The sequence below is a fragment of the Ictidomys tridecemlineatus genome, chromosome 2 (genome assembly GCF_052094955.1).
Source record: "Ictidomys tridecemlineatus isolate mIctTri1 chromosome 2, mIctTri1.hap1, whole genome shotgun sequence".
Lineage (NCBI taxonomy): Eukaryota > Metazoa > Chordata > Mammalia > Rodentia > Sciuridae > Ictidomys > Ictidomys tridecemlineatus.
This window is the reverse complement of record NC_135478.1, coordinates 184,872,769-184,888,053: the sequence shown is the minus strand read 5'-3', so window position 1 is coordinate 184,888,053 and position 15,285 is coordinate 184,872,769. Positions and strand designations below refer to the sequence as shown.

The 15,285-nt window shown below is 36.5% G+C and overlaps 1 protein-coding gene across 3 annotated transcripts in view; it reads left to right on the top strand.

The window, feature by feature from the left end:
* Positions 1-15,285, top strand: part of Cped1 (cadherin like and PC-esterase domain containing 1) — a 250,834-nt gene that overhangs the window by 210,966 nt on the left and 24,583 nt on the right. For all 3 annotated transcript variants that reach the window (XR_013435263.1, XM_078040309.1, XM_013362253.4), the window contains one exon: positions 4,061-4,197. Coding sequence is in view for 2 of the 3 variants with exons in the window: in XM_078040309.1 (XP_077896435.1) it covers positions 4,061-4,197 (137 nt within the window). In the remaining variant the exon portion in view is untranslated. The remainder of the gene's footprint in view (positions 1-4,060; positions 4,198-15,285) is intronic.

The window sequence follows — 15,285 nt, the reverse complement described above, 5'->3', positions numbered from 1 at the left end:
GCTAATGTACTTTTGAATAACTATATTTTAATTCTTAAATTGATGTCAATCATTTAGGAAATAATTTAACTAAGACATAATCTTACGGATTGCTTAAGACAGAAGCAATTCTTCTAATTTGGAGAAAGAAGAAATGTATACAGTAGTTAATGAGTGATATTTAACTTTAAGGAAAATAACTCAGATGGCATTTTATGATATGAAAACTATTAAAAGATTTCATGACACCTTATATTTAGCAAGGAAACATGACATAAATCTAATATTATTCATATTGAATATATAAATGATATTTTTTCTTCATAATAAAAACCACTTTATTTTATAATATTAGAGAGCCAGGAATTAGTGATAGCATTTATATGACTTTACCTCTCACCACAGTTCTGAATCACAGAGTTGTATCAACCACTCTGATTCACTTAAATAACTAAAATCTAGTTTGCATTAAACATAGATCTATAACTATAAATAAAATAACTTCTTCTAAAAGATAGTTTCATTCAGCAGAATGTTATTCCTTAAAACATATGTCATACTTTATTTCAGAAATCACAGCTTTGATTCATTCAGTGTTTAAATATATAATGTAGAATTTATGTCCCTTTTTCTGGCAATTTTAGTTAAGAGCTGGTGTCACTTAAAATGTCAAGAACCCCAGTCCTGCAGATGTTATACAGATGGCTATTTCAAGAAGTATTAGTAACCCACAATAAATAAAAGGCATTGTTCACCCATACAAAAATGCAAAAGTTATGACTGTATAAATATATAGTAGTGTGAACCATTGGGGCCAAGTTTTCAGAGACCAATTCAAGTCTCCTTTTTATATGCACGCAATGTTATGCCCACAAACTAATTACACCCATATTTGGGTCTTTGTGCATTCAATTGACCACTTGTTTCTTCATCCTTATCAGCAAGTGGCCAAGGAGGGCCTGTTTGTAAAAAATGAGCTGTCAGCAAGGTTGTGGGTGGGGGGAGTGCCTGGGTTAGAGGTGGGATGCATGTTCGCTTAGATACTCGGCCATCTGATAAAAATGTTCAGAGAAACATTTATGCTCCCAATGTCCTGTTGTCTATTATAAAGAAAATTGACAATCTTTGTTTAAACATAGTCTCTATCAACCCATGAACCCACTGAGTAAATTCAGTTTTTATAAAATAAAGGAAAAATCATCATAACAACCAGTTTGTGGGTTTTCCTATAAATGCTACCAAAGAGACTGTTGGGCCATATTTCATTTTCAACTGATGGTTTTATGCTGACCTTGCCTAACATGATAAAAGAGGAGCAAGTTGCAGACTCTTGGTAATGGTCCAGTCCTGTCAGGAACAGCATGACCCCACTTTATGTCCTTTAACTCTTTAGGGCCCTCGTTTGCCTCATTTACAAAGCAAGAGGTCGGGAAAATGAGCTGACGCGTCTTCTGCTCTAACCAAAATAATGCTGCACATTGCTGAATGCAAATCTCCATAATGAAAAGACTAAGCCTTTCTCCAAGGAGGTTTTCTGTGGAGAATTCATCAAGAAATATTAAACTTTAGGTTATGTCTAATCAAAGAGTATTAAAGGAGCTACAGATGTGAATGAGGTTGTTTAATGATTGTAAACCATGTATGTTAGAGCAAAATTGAAGTTAGGAATCAAGATATATTCTGAATGAAAAGAGAGAAGAATTATAAAAAGAGAATTGGCAGAAAGAAATGGGCACACTTGCGGATAACCTGAATTTCTTCATTCAAAACCAGTACACATCCCACATTTCCTGTCTTTTAATAATATTACTACTTTCTCCATCTGGAAATTTTGGAAATACCTTTCACCTAACTGACCCTCTTCCTCCACATTCCCGCCAAAATATGGCATCTATGTGGAGGTCTGTCAGTTCTTTTGCCTCACATCTCTAAGGCCCATCGCTTCACTGGTACCCTAAAGTACCATGCCTTCCATGTCTCCAAATCTTATCTACCCATAAAGTCCTGTTCACATTTTATGCTTCCAGAAAACTCTGACCTTCTTGACTCTCTTGATTCTAAACTGCTTTGGCTTGCTTGCGGTTGGGGTGTGGGAGTAAAATATATTCATTAACTGCTGGATGTCGGGCATCATGTCAGGTACTGTACTTATTTTCCTTACAAAGAAGCACGTTGAATCATGAAAAGACTAATTTAAACAGTGTATTGCAGCCTTGACTTTGTATTGGAATCAATGAAGAATAGTCCATGTCTGGTGATTCTGACATAATCAGTCTGAGGTACAACCCCAGTATGGGTATTTTAAAAAGCTTTCTGGGTAAAGCTAATTTGCAATCAATATTGAGGTCTTCAAGACTTGTTAGAGGCAACAGAGACCACATGTGTGTGTCTCCAAATTCTAGGCTCTTTCACTACCCCACAGATATAACGGTCAATTTTACATTTCTTGTTATGATGGTATAATTATTTTACATGTATAAATTATATCCCTTGAACCCAAATATCAATTTTGAGAACTCAGAATTATAGTTAAGAACATGGGTCCTAGAACAGATAGTCCAGTTCATATCCTGGTTCTTGGAGGACATCAAGCTAAATTTTCTGAACATCAGTTTAGGTGGTGATAATAGGATCGGTTTGAAGTTTAAATTAGTTAATATATTAAAGCACTCTCTGATATATGGAGATGCAATTAAAATCCTGTTTTTTAAATTACTATGATATTTTAACAACAATGGCTCCTAACACCTCAACAGGATAGATCTTAATGTATTAAATTAAAAAACGCTGGTTGAGTGATATGTATGTGGAGAAATAGAGTGTCACTCCCCAGTTCTAAAATTGTGTAGAAAGTACAGAGTGAGTAGACATTGAATGAAACAGTTTTCTTCTGGAATTCTCATTACACTGAAAAAGCAAAGCAAAGAAAAAAAAATGGCAAGAGGAATGAATATGTCTGCATTGCTTTTGAATTTTAGTTCTGCAATTCTGCTCCAGCTGATTTTGTACCCCTAAAGTGATTCTGTTATACATTTTCTTCCCTTCCTTGAAATTCATAATTTCTCATCTCCTTTGCCTTGTATTTTCTTTTCTCTCTTCCAGTTTCTCTCTAAGATGCTCATATTTTTTTCCTTTCCATGATGAGTCAATACAAGCTATAAACTATAATCCCTTTTATGTTTTATTATTTGTAACTATTTCCACAAACACATACACAGCTCTGACATCCCTGAGGTCATGAATGTGAAATGTATTATATTTATGCCCTGAAAAGAAATTCTTCCCACTAAAATTCATATCACACTAGAGACTTTTACTAGCAGCACCACAAATCAGACCCAGAATGGATGAAGTTTTTAAATTGTTTTCTTTCTTAATTCAAAAAAGTAGGGGAACTCTGCAGGTAACTAAGCCCTTTAAGTATATTATTCCATTACATCCTCACACCAATCATATGAGAACATGATATATCTCATCTAACAGATGAAGAAATGACATCTCTGAGGTCATGAAACCTTCAGCCAAAAGAGCCGAAAAGATTGACACCAAAAAACATTAATCAAATTGAGGAATAATAGCTTTTCTCCAAAATAATGAAATATCAGAATACAGAAGTAGTTCTCTTGTACCTTGAGTCTTTTGAGAGCAGGGAAAATACCTGGACTAGCAATTTAAGAATGTGTAATTTTAGTATATATTTGAGACCTACTAACAATTTGAGGAGCTCTTTTTAATCTACTTCATTCCTATTGATCAAAGGAGCAGTGATATACTGTTTAAAAATAAGTAATAATTGAGTAGTGCCTGATCACTTAATTTTTTTTGATGTAAGTATATGGTTTCATGGAACAGAGTTCATACTTAATTTCAACGTGATCTGTGCTATTTCAGAACATTACTTCAGCTCTTCTATTTGGTTGGCAGAAGGCCATGCATTGCTCTACTGGATTTATATGATAAGAATAATCTTCTCACTATAATTTCTATAATTGTGTGCCATACGCTGGATTCTCAAGTTACTTGCAAACTATAATTTTGCCAGTAGAAACCAAACCAAAGGAAGTTTTGCCATCTGTTCCAGGCCAGTGGATCGTGCCTTGCCTTAGTTGTTCAGACAACAGGACCTGTGACTGGAGAGAAATAACTTGGCAGCCCCACAACTGCCAACATGGTGTCCTAACTAAGCCTCAGCTCCAGCAGTGCCTGGGAGGAAGGAAGGTAGGTGCTGCATCCAGTCCTGTCGGGGAAGCCTTCAATTTTTGCTGCCTACAGCTCTAAAAACCAGGTGGTTGTATATTCTAGACCAATTTGTTGCCTTCAGTCACAGAGGAAAACTAATTGAATGCAACTTGGCTTTTCAATTATATGTAGATGGTATCATAGAAGAGCTTTAACAATTCTTTCTCAAAATATTCATTTTTATCTCCATCAGTCTACTTGACAGATGGAGGATATTAAAGTCGTGTCCTGCGCTGACCCAATTCCATGCTTTTCTTGCAGCACAAGTTGTTAGGAGCTTGCCACGTCAACTGACAGTTGGCAGTTCAGAGCAGCTGGCCTTGTCAACCGCAGCTCTCAGGGCACTGCTGTTAAGACAGACATCTGTAGCTCAGCTCAAGAAATCAAATGCATGCAAGACGCACTTCTTGTAGAACTTACCAAGTGCATGGCAAATTGTTTTTACCCTCTAACCTTGATGATCTTCTTTCACATTCCTGGGCAGGTCTCACATGGACCTCACTAGCCTGATTTTCCCTTTAGTGAGGCTTCTAAGCTGATTTCTTGGACATGCATTGTCTTCTTGCTAGGCATGCTCTGACTAGGTAGAGTCCGGCAGAACTCTCGGACATGCGAAACGGGCTCATAGACTGAGATGCTTGCTTAATAATACCAAGTAAGTAATCTTCACCAAATTTTTCAAGTACTTTTTATTAGATGAACATTTCCTTATACACTGTGTGTAAGATCTCACACATGGGCATGATTTCAAAAGCTGAATTTTACAAAATTATATTTATGCATTAAAAAAAAACTGGAGGCAGGGTGTGAAGGTGCACACCTGTAATCCTAGCAACGAGGGTGGCTGAAGCAGGAGGATCATGAATTCAAAGCCAGCCTCAGCAACTTAGTGAGACCCTAAGCAACTTGGTGAAACTGTAGCTTTAAATAAAATATTTAAAAATGGTTGGAGATATGGGTCTATATTTAATTGCCACTGGTTCAAAAAAAAAAACCCTGTGGATAGAATATTAGCCAAATTTTCTGCTAGCAACTGGTTTAAGAAGCATGACAGGAAGTGAGGGGCATAACAGGAAGATAGATATCTTCTTCATGATTTCAATAGAAATGCTCCCAGTTTTCACAATTAAGGATATCTCTACTGATAAAGCAGCAATATTAATTTGTACAAAAGGGAAAAAAAGAAAAACAATTACTTAGAAACCTATGTTGCCATCAGTAATATTAACTGAGTATTGATTCTGTGTGGGGAAAGATGTGGCTAACCTTCTTATACCTTAAATCCCAACCGACTGTAAGCTTCATGAGGGCAGGGAATGTATTTGATTCATTGCTATAACCTGATTGCTAAGCACAATTGTTGATACATAATCATCCCTCAATATTTGTAAGGCTGAGGATTTAGATCAGTGCTAGAGCATATGCTTAGCATGTTCAAGGCTCTGTCTGGGTTCAAACTGCAACACCAACAAATAAATAAATATTGGTTGAGTAAATGAATGAATTAAAATCTTTTTTACTCCTAATAATAACTCTATAAGAATAACATATTAATATTATCAGTAGAATAATATTAGTAATAATTTTTCTTCTTAAGAAAATCCAAGTTCTGAGAGATTGGGTAATTCACAGTCACAGCAGAAGCGTGGGAATGGCTGTGACTCAGGCACTTTGAACCCCCAGCTTGGACACCCACCCTTCATAGCTTAGAAGCACAGCACTAGAAGCCATGACAATCACTGTTGCCACACTGACCAGATGTCTCTAAACTCAGAATACCATTCTGACCTCAGAATTTAGAGTATTCAGTAAAATTCCAAGAAGATGTCACAGTTTATTAACCTGAAAATCAGTAGATATTAAGTTTATCGCTAAATTCTGTGGTTTGGGATGGGACACGTATTGTTTCTCAGCTCATTTTCTTCATCTGTAAAATAATAAGTAAACATGAGCTACTTATGTTTAAGCCTCTACTATGGATTAATTTATTTTATAGAAAGCTAAAAGCCTTCTTTCCTGCCTTAGCTGGGAATGCTTTAATAAAATACCATAAACTGGGCAGCTCATATATATGTCCTACAGCTCTTGATATTGAGGAGTCTGAGATCAGGATGCCAGCGTGGTCAGATGCTGGTGAGAGTCCTCTTCCTGGTTTCTGGTGACTGCCTTCCTGTAGTCTTCATGCAGTAAAAAGAGAAAGAGCTTTGGTCTTTCTTTTATAAGGACACAACTTCATCATGGAGGCTCATGATCCATCTAAATAAACATGATTACCTCCTGAGCTTTCACCTCTTGATATGGTCATACTGTGAGTTACTAGTTCAACACATGAATTTGGAGGGGACATAAGAATTCAGTCCATATCATTGTCTCTAGTAATTTCTTTTTTATGTATTTTTCAATGATATATGACAGCAGAATGCATTATAATTCTTATTACATATATAGAGCACAATTTTTCATACCTCTGGTTGTATACATAGTATATTCACATCAATTTGTGTCTTCACTCGTGTACTTTGTATAGTAATGATTCCCGCCCTTCCTCTCCAACCCCTCTGCCCTACCTAGAGTTCGTCCATTACTCCCATGCTCCCTCTCCCTATCCCACTATGAATCAGCCGCCTTAATTAAAGAAAACATTCAGCATTTGTTTTTTGGGGGGATTGGCTAACTTCACTTAGCATTATCTTCTCTAACTCCATCCATTTACCCACAAATGCCATGATTTTATTCTCTTTTATTGCTGAGTAATATTCCATTATGTATAAATGCCACATTTTTTTTATCCATTCATCTACTGAAGGGCATCTAGGTTGGTTCCACAGTTTAGCTATTGTGAATTGTGCTGCTATAAACATTGATGTGGCTATGCCCCTGAATTATGCTCTTTTTAAGTCCTTTTGGACTTAGCTGATTTTTAACAACTGTACAAGATAATGGTAAGGGACTGGGGATATAGCTCAGCTGATAGATTTTGCTTGTCTCACACGCAACAAGGTCCTGGGTACAATTCCCAGCACCAATAAATAAATAAATAGTAAGGAGGGTGGATCATTTTTTTTCTACTTGTTAGCAAGAAACATTGTTTGTTGCAAAGTCAATAGTCTCCTATGCTCAGATTAGGTGACTCCAGCAGAGACCAACCAGCTTCCTGCTTTACAGAGAGGGCTAATTGTATTACTTCACCTAGTCCAGAGTCTTCCTTGAGACCTGTGTGCTCAGACACTCACGTTTTCCAAAACACTGGCACTGGTCCTACGAATCTGATTTGTTTTCCAAGATTCTAATTTATTTTCTATACAAACAGAGAAGCATTGTCCCCTTTTAACAGAGGAGTGGCATAACCAGGACTAGAAAGATCTTCCCTTAGCAGAAGGGAAACTGCCTAAGAAGGAAATGGATGCTAGGAGACTGAGGCTGTTTATGGAAAATTTCCAACATGCAACAAAGCAAGATATAGAATAATCTAGATATAATAATAATAATCAAGATATAGAATATAGAATAATTATTCTATAGAATAATCCCATTGATGTAAAACCTAATGCATACAAACATGCTTGCCTCCACAGAGAATTTCTGGAAGTCACAAATTGATAAGAGTGAATGCAATAGGTGGAGAGGAGTGGAGGAGGGGTAGGGTACAAAATGAAATACAGGACCCTGTGTTAAAAAACATTATTAAGAACCCCAATGCAATGGTGGAACAATAAGCCAAGCACAGAACTCTTCCAAGCACAAGCCCTGTGAGACTGTCCAGATCACATGCCCAGGAAAGCAGCTTAGGTAATAGAGCATGACTGGGGAGGAGAGCAGAGATATTTTTATGTGTGTTTTCATTTTCACAATATGTGAACATTGTTTTCTTAAACTAAAACTGTATATGTTAGGATTGGAGGTATGGTTCAGGGATAGAGCACTCTCTATTGCTAGCATGAGACTCGAGGTTCAATTCCCAGCACTGCCATCAATCCATAAATCAACCAATAAAAACAGAAATCTATATTTTAAAGGATTGTCTAAATCATAACTAGCGCAGAGCTAGTGGAAATGCAAAGGAGGGAGGTCCTGAGAAAGATATTTCACTTTGAGTCACAGGATTTGGTAATATAGTCAGATGCCTACATTGATAAGGCTCATAAAAGTAGAGATAATTATAAACATTCAAAGCTGCAACTATGTTATAGCACTTGGTTTAGGTGAGCTCCGTATATTAATTGCAGTAGGTAAGCAAAAGGTTTCCCAGTTTATTTTTTTTTACTTTCCATTAGAATAATAAAAATATACTAAGTACTCCTTAATTCTCATGTGTGATTACTAAGACAAATAAGTTCTCATCCTAGCCAGATTTTTAATAATTACCATACTATTCTAAAGACAAATAAGTCTTAAGGCATAACACTTATATAAATGTAAGAAAAAGTAATACAAATGTTTTGCTTTTTAAATGTATTGTATGCTGACTTTTTGTATCTTTTCCTACCATGTCAAATATTCAATAAAAGAAACATATTACTTTAGCAAAAATCACTTATATGTACATAAGGACAATGAGGTAGTAATGAGGCAGGAAGAGGTTTAGATAGGCAATCAGAATGGGTGATTCTGAGCTATAGTTCTCCATCTCACCAACAAAGTGATTATTTTTATTTACCAAACTCATCATATTTACCATGTTCCCCATGCCAGATACATTGCTGCTATCAGTTATCCATAATGTTATCACATAGTCGTCGAGTCCCCCCATCACTTGAAGTTAAGTTCTAAGACATGAAACTTTCGTGATGTCACTTTGTTCATTTATCTAATGTGTTTTGAGGTAAGAAGCTATCCCAGGAGTGTACAGCATTATTTTCAGATGCTATTTTTCTAGTGGAAGAAGACAAATGAGAGAAGTAATCATTGCAAAATCAGCATGATGATTGCCACAGTAGGAAGCAGTCCCCAGATACAGACTAGAAGGGTTTGGAGAAGTTGCCAGAAAGAAGATGACTGGGTACTTTGCATTTCGAGGTCATCTATGAGCATCCAGAAATGTCATTCTTGCCATGAATAAGTAGTTCAAACCTATTGTGCTGCAAAAAGTAACGGAGAAAACAGATCTTTAATGTCAGTCCTAAACTTGGCAAGCTTCATTTTGAGGGAACATATTAAACTGAGTTATTTTTCTCCAAAGAATCAAATGTAAAGGCAACAGAATTTGACAGGTCCAGTGAGAACTATTGAAAAGTTAGGCCTTCAAATAGCATTCTGCTTTCTTTAGAATCTCCAAGTAGTCATTTCTCTCTGTCAGGTTTCCTTAAGTTGTTATTATGACCCATTCCATCTTTTTCCTACTGTTTTACATTGATGAATGCCAAGACCATGCTTGAAAATACAAGCCCACCTGCAAGGAAGGAACAAGACACAAACCAGTTGAGATTTGAAAAGGGGGTCAGGTTTCCAGTAACTTTGACCAGGAACCTCACTGCACTTAAAGACCTGTGAGCAGCACTGAACTTTCTGCACCTTAGTCATTTCCTTCATTTCAGCAGTGTTAACAGAAGGAAAGACGGATCAAGCTCTTGAGTGAAAAGACAAAGCCACCTTTCTCCTTGGAGCATTTGTACAATTCATTTCTGTAGCACACTTGAGCATTATGGAGGGCAGGTACATGTGAGACCCCTTTTCAACTCTAGCTTTATCCAAACAGGATGTGACTCACTTATAGTTTTTTATAAATATGTTTAAGGTTTGCGATTCTGTGTTGAATCAAAAGCTAGGATTCCAATTATATGTTCACACTTTTCTCTAAATAGATACCCTCTTCTTAAAAGTATAAATGGAACATTGATAAAAATTTGTCAGAGCCCACCTTTACAATCACAGTGTGAAATACATAGGAAATAGTTTAGAAATATGACAAATTTACTGCTGAAAATCAAGCAACTATATCATGTAACCCAACTGAATGAAATAAGCCCTTATTTTGTTTGTCAGTGGAAAACAGTTCAGAATTTAAACCAGTAATAAAATATCTGAAAGAAGAGTGCAATTAAGAAAGGGAAATATAAAAGGCAATGTTTACTGAAAGTACTTAAACTCAGCTGTTAAAACAGGAAATGTAACTTAAATTTTTAAGTAATGTTTTCAAGCTAAGTAGTGTCTTAGACCTAAAGGTGTTTAAATTTTGAAGTGTGGCTAATTTATAATAATATATTGTGAGTAATGTGAATTCCATTATGGCTACTTAATTTATTATTGCTGTCGCTTTCAATAATCAGGGCAGGATAAAAAAAGGGAGTGCACCTCACACTCCCCAGGAGAGGATGACTCATACTTGGTGCCCTCCTTCAGCATTCAGTAAATATACCCACAAGCCAGACAAAATGGTGACATACGCAGTTCAGTTCCAACAGCTAGAAGAACCATGTTTAACTGGCATTATATAGTTGCTTGATTTTCTCTGTGGTCAAATTTTGTGTTTGAAGGCGATTTGCTTAAATTTCAATCTCACATTTGTTTTTACCCACAAACAGCAATTTGGCTGCCCCTCTACAGTCAATTTAATTAAAATGCATGATTGAAATACATTCATTGTAGCCAAATCACATGGCATGGAGAGGTGCTTTGTTGAACTGGATTTTTGTCATTACTTAAATATCATTAGTGATCTGATCTGCCAGGGCTTCGTGTTACAGCTGGACAACCCTTGTCTCCTTTAGAAATGGGTGTCTATCTTATGAGAGCAGTTCTTCTCAATCCTGGGGTTCCTCAGCACCACCATGGAGCTTTCTCAACACAGGTGCTATGCTTGGCCCTGAGATAGATGTGATGATGAACAAGACTTCTTGCTGCACTTTCATCTTCTTTATTTATACCCTGTGAGTGCTCTCCAGTCAGCAAGCATTACCTACACTAGTAGATGATAGCACCTCTTGCTCTCTTGTGGGACTTCCCCTCTTGGATATTTCTGTGGGTTCCTGCTAGCTGGGTGAGCCCTGTGTTGTCAACCTCATGCATTTTATTGGGCCATAGGAATGCTTACATTTCTGTACAGATTAAATGCAACCTATGCTGAAGAAAGAGAAAGAGGAGGGAAATAATTTATAATCCCTGTGATGCATAAAAGGACTTCTATTCTTAAAGAAATGGTTTCCTGACACAAATAATAGTTAGAAATAGTATTTATTGATAAAGATACAACCAAAACTTCGGGAACTTTTGATTTAAACATTCAGTGAGGTTATTTTTACTCCATAAAAAGAAAAAACAAATAATATTCTTACTATTTATATTTAGTGATTTTTTTTTCCGTCTCCATTTGCTTGTGCCCACCAATACCTGTACATGCTAATCTAAGAAAATAAATTTCAGAGGAAAGAGGAAAAGACATTTATTAATTGTATGGATAGTCATAAATATTTGTAATAATTTAGGGATCCTGTAATAGAATTCGTCCTCTAAAACAAATAGTCTGCACATTTTCCTTTTAATAAATTTCAAGAAATCTGAATGATCTAAAAGATATAAAAGGCTGAAAATGAATCCTGTGACTGAAAAGAACCACTCTTTAATTTATGATATTAATTTTAAATTCTGTGTTGTATGTTTAAAAGGGCTGGCATTTTGATGTTAGCAATCTTTTAGTTAGGAATACCAGTTAACCTCTTAGAAAATCTGCTTCACTGATAGAACAATCAATTTAATATCATAGCTTCATTTATTTTATCTATGCTTTTATTATTTTCAACTTTCATGAATGGAAAGGCAATGAGATTAGATAGCCCTGTAGAAAATGATCTTCCCCTGGGGCTGGGGTGGTGGCTGAGAGGAGAAATGCTTGCCTAACATGCGTGAGGCACTGACTTGGATCACCAGCACCACATAAAAAGTAAATAAAGGTATTGTGTCCACCTACAACTAAAGAATAAATGTTAAAAAAAAAAAGAAAGAAAATGGTCTTCCCAAAGCTATGTTGACTGAATTCAAAAATGCTATCAAGATATTTGCTGTATAACAGAACTTGTTTTGCAAATGATGGTGGTGAAGCTCCTGGCATCTATGTAGCTCTTATTGATGGCGGGGGGGGGGGGGGGCGGGTAGCCCCTGGGACCTCCTCTGAGCATGATGGTTTGCTCAGGTAACAGTTTCGCTTTCAGTCCTCCATCCAGAACCTTGGTTTCTGCAGCAGCCCTCTACAGTAGTAGCAGCTTGGGTCAGTAGTAACAGCTTGGTGATGGAGGGGGAAGACTGTGGTAACTCAGTTTATTTCCATCTTCCACATCATTTTCTCTGAATGGGACTGAAGAATTCAAAATGCTTCACGAGGCACTGCAAGGCACCCTCAAAAAATGCTGCTGGCTTCTCCTGTGCCTTAATGCCAGCTCACATCCATTATGTGCTTATTGTGTGCCAGCAACAGGATAAGTATTCAAAGTCTCATGTAAATCTTCTGAGGTGGTGCTGTGTTTTTCTCCATTTTACACATGAGGAAATTATACCCTGAAGAAGCCATACCATATTCATCTAAGATTTTCTAGGTAATAAAGAATAGTACCTTAGAATTCTGTAACACAGTTGTTCTGTCTGTGATCAGCTCTGGTGGGTCACATCTTCAGAGCTAACCACACAGAAAGACTGGGAATCTACAAGTTTTGTCATTGTTTTTCTCTCAGTAACATGCTACTACTTTGATTTTTCTAAACCTCTGTATCTCTGATAGCCCATAATGTAGATATTTAGGAAATGGACCTTGATTACCAAAATAAAGAGAAGCCCAAAGAAAAGTCCTTAGCAGTGATTTGGTTTAAAGCTATCTCTTGAGGGTGTGGTCTGAGTGGCTTTCTTTCTGCCAAACTCATAAGTTGGAAGTTATAACTTCCTAGTACCTCAGAAAATGTCTATAGAGATAGGGCCTTTAAAGAGGTGAATAAGGTAAAATGAGATTATCTGGGTGGAGTCCACCTAATCCAATATGAGTAGAGTCTTTAATAGAAGCGATTAGGACACAGACTCACACAGGGTAAGACCATGCAAGACAGAGAGAAGACAAGCCAGAGAGACCCTTTGAAGGAATCAGCCCTGCCAATCACTTGATCTTAGATTTCTAGCCCCTAGAAATGTGAGAAATTAAATATCTGTTGTTGAAGCACTGAGTCTGTGGTACTGTGTAATGACAGCACTAGTAAACTAGTACAAGTGGATTTGCATAATCTTTAGTATCCAAATTAAGAATATTCATGATGATTCCATATTCCTGTTTAAAAATCAGAAATCTAGTCCAGAAGAACAGTTACAAGTTAAATCTAGTTAAGAAGCAATTAATTTCCCAAATTATTTTATTGTACTGAAATTTTATTGCCCCACATGGAACTTGACTAAGAGGTTTGGTGTGGGCCTTGGCATATTATTCAGTTAATCTTGACCAGGTTTATGGTAAGAGTATTGGCATTGAAAGGCAAATTAGAGAAACTTTCTGGATTTCTTCATACAACTATTTTGACACACTTACCTTGGAAAGAATAAACCTTTTCAGATTCTTACCAAATTCACTTTGGATGAACAAATGCAGAAATTCCTAAGAAATGATGGCAATTCTGGCTGTTAAAATTAGAATAAAATATGTGCATGACCAATGAAAAAAGAAAGAGAAAAAAATCAAGAATAAACTCAGTCTTATCCAAAAATATTCAAATATTGTCCATGGAAAAAAATCCCCTTTTACTTTCAATTCACTGTTTTTAAAGGGCACATATGGTACTATAGAGAAATAGAATGAGAAGGTAACCCTGATCTCAACTATTCTTTGATAAGATATGAGAAAAAAAAGATGCAAATACAAATAGCCATAATTTCATGTAGACATTGATTCAATCTATAATGTAAGTAAAAATTTAATGGAATCACAGAGGCCTGAGAAGGTAATTCAGGCTAAGGGCACTGGGCCTTTTGGTAGAGGTGCTGCTGGTGTTGGGTCTGGAGGTTGACAGGTGGAATTGCAGAGGGAGGAATGTTCGAGGCAGATGGATTAACACAAGGAAAAACAGATGCTGTTGAGTGCAAATCATGTTCAGTGAAAAAGTAGGAGTGTGTCATGATTACATGAGGGGACACATTGAGAGGAAGAGCCGTTGCCCCTGCACAGAGTCAAAGGACCTGGGTGTGAGTCCTGTATTCACCATTTACTAGATTTATGACCTCAGTCTTCCTGAGTCTCAAATTCCTCATCTGTGGAAATCTCCAACTAGCAGAGCATGACATGCAATAAAACTTCAGTAATAGTTCAGACTTGATTCTTTAGGATATGGAAGCCAATATAAATTTGAACCTGCAAATAAGATAACCAGAAGTAGATATTTAAAAATTTATCTCAGCAATACTGTGTGTTGAATAAATTAGAGGGCAGCCACTATCCAAGAAGGAAGACTGCTCAGGAGAGTGCTGCAATAGTGTAGCTTAGAATCACGTCGGTTATACATCCACAATTCTGCAATCTGCATTTGGGGTAAAATTGGGAGTTTATAACCCACTTCAATCTAATGTATGAAATATGATATGTCAAGAGCTTTGTAATGTTGTGAACAACCAATAAAAAAAATAAAAAATTTTAAAAAAATAGTGTAGCTTAGAGATAGAGAGAGTCCAAAGAAGGCTGGTGGGATGGAAAGGAGGTGATGGATGTGGGAGACTTTCCTGGGGAGCAAACGGCACTGGGCTATACAACCTGGGACATGGCATGATGTGCATAAAATCAGATTCTAGTCATCTTTTTTTTTCAAGTAATAACATAACCTCTAGGGCTAGCTACCTCTGCAGATTCTCTGTTTTACATCTACAAAACATATTGAAAAATCCTGAGCACTAAAATATTTCAAGCATCTTTAGAATCAACAAGCCTTGTTAAATGAGTAGATAAAAAAGCAACGAACATATGGGAGATAAAAAAAATTGAAATTAGCATGGAGAGAAAAGTTTTATGCATTATTGAGTCAACAATTAGAGGATGTCATTACTAATAATATAGAAGACAGGAAAAGGAACAAGTTGGGTGAGGATCTGATAAATCTTGTTCCAATAAATGTT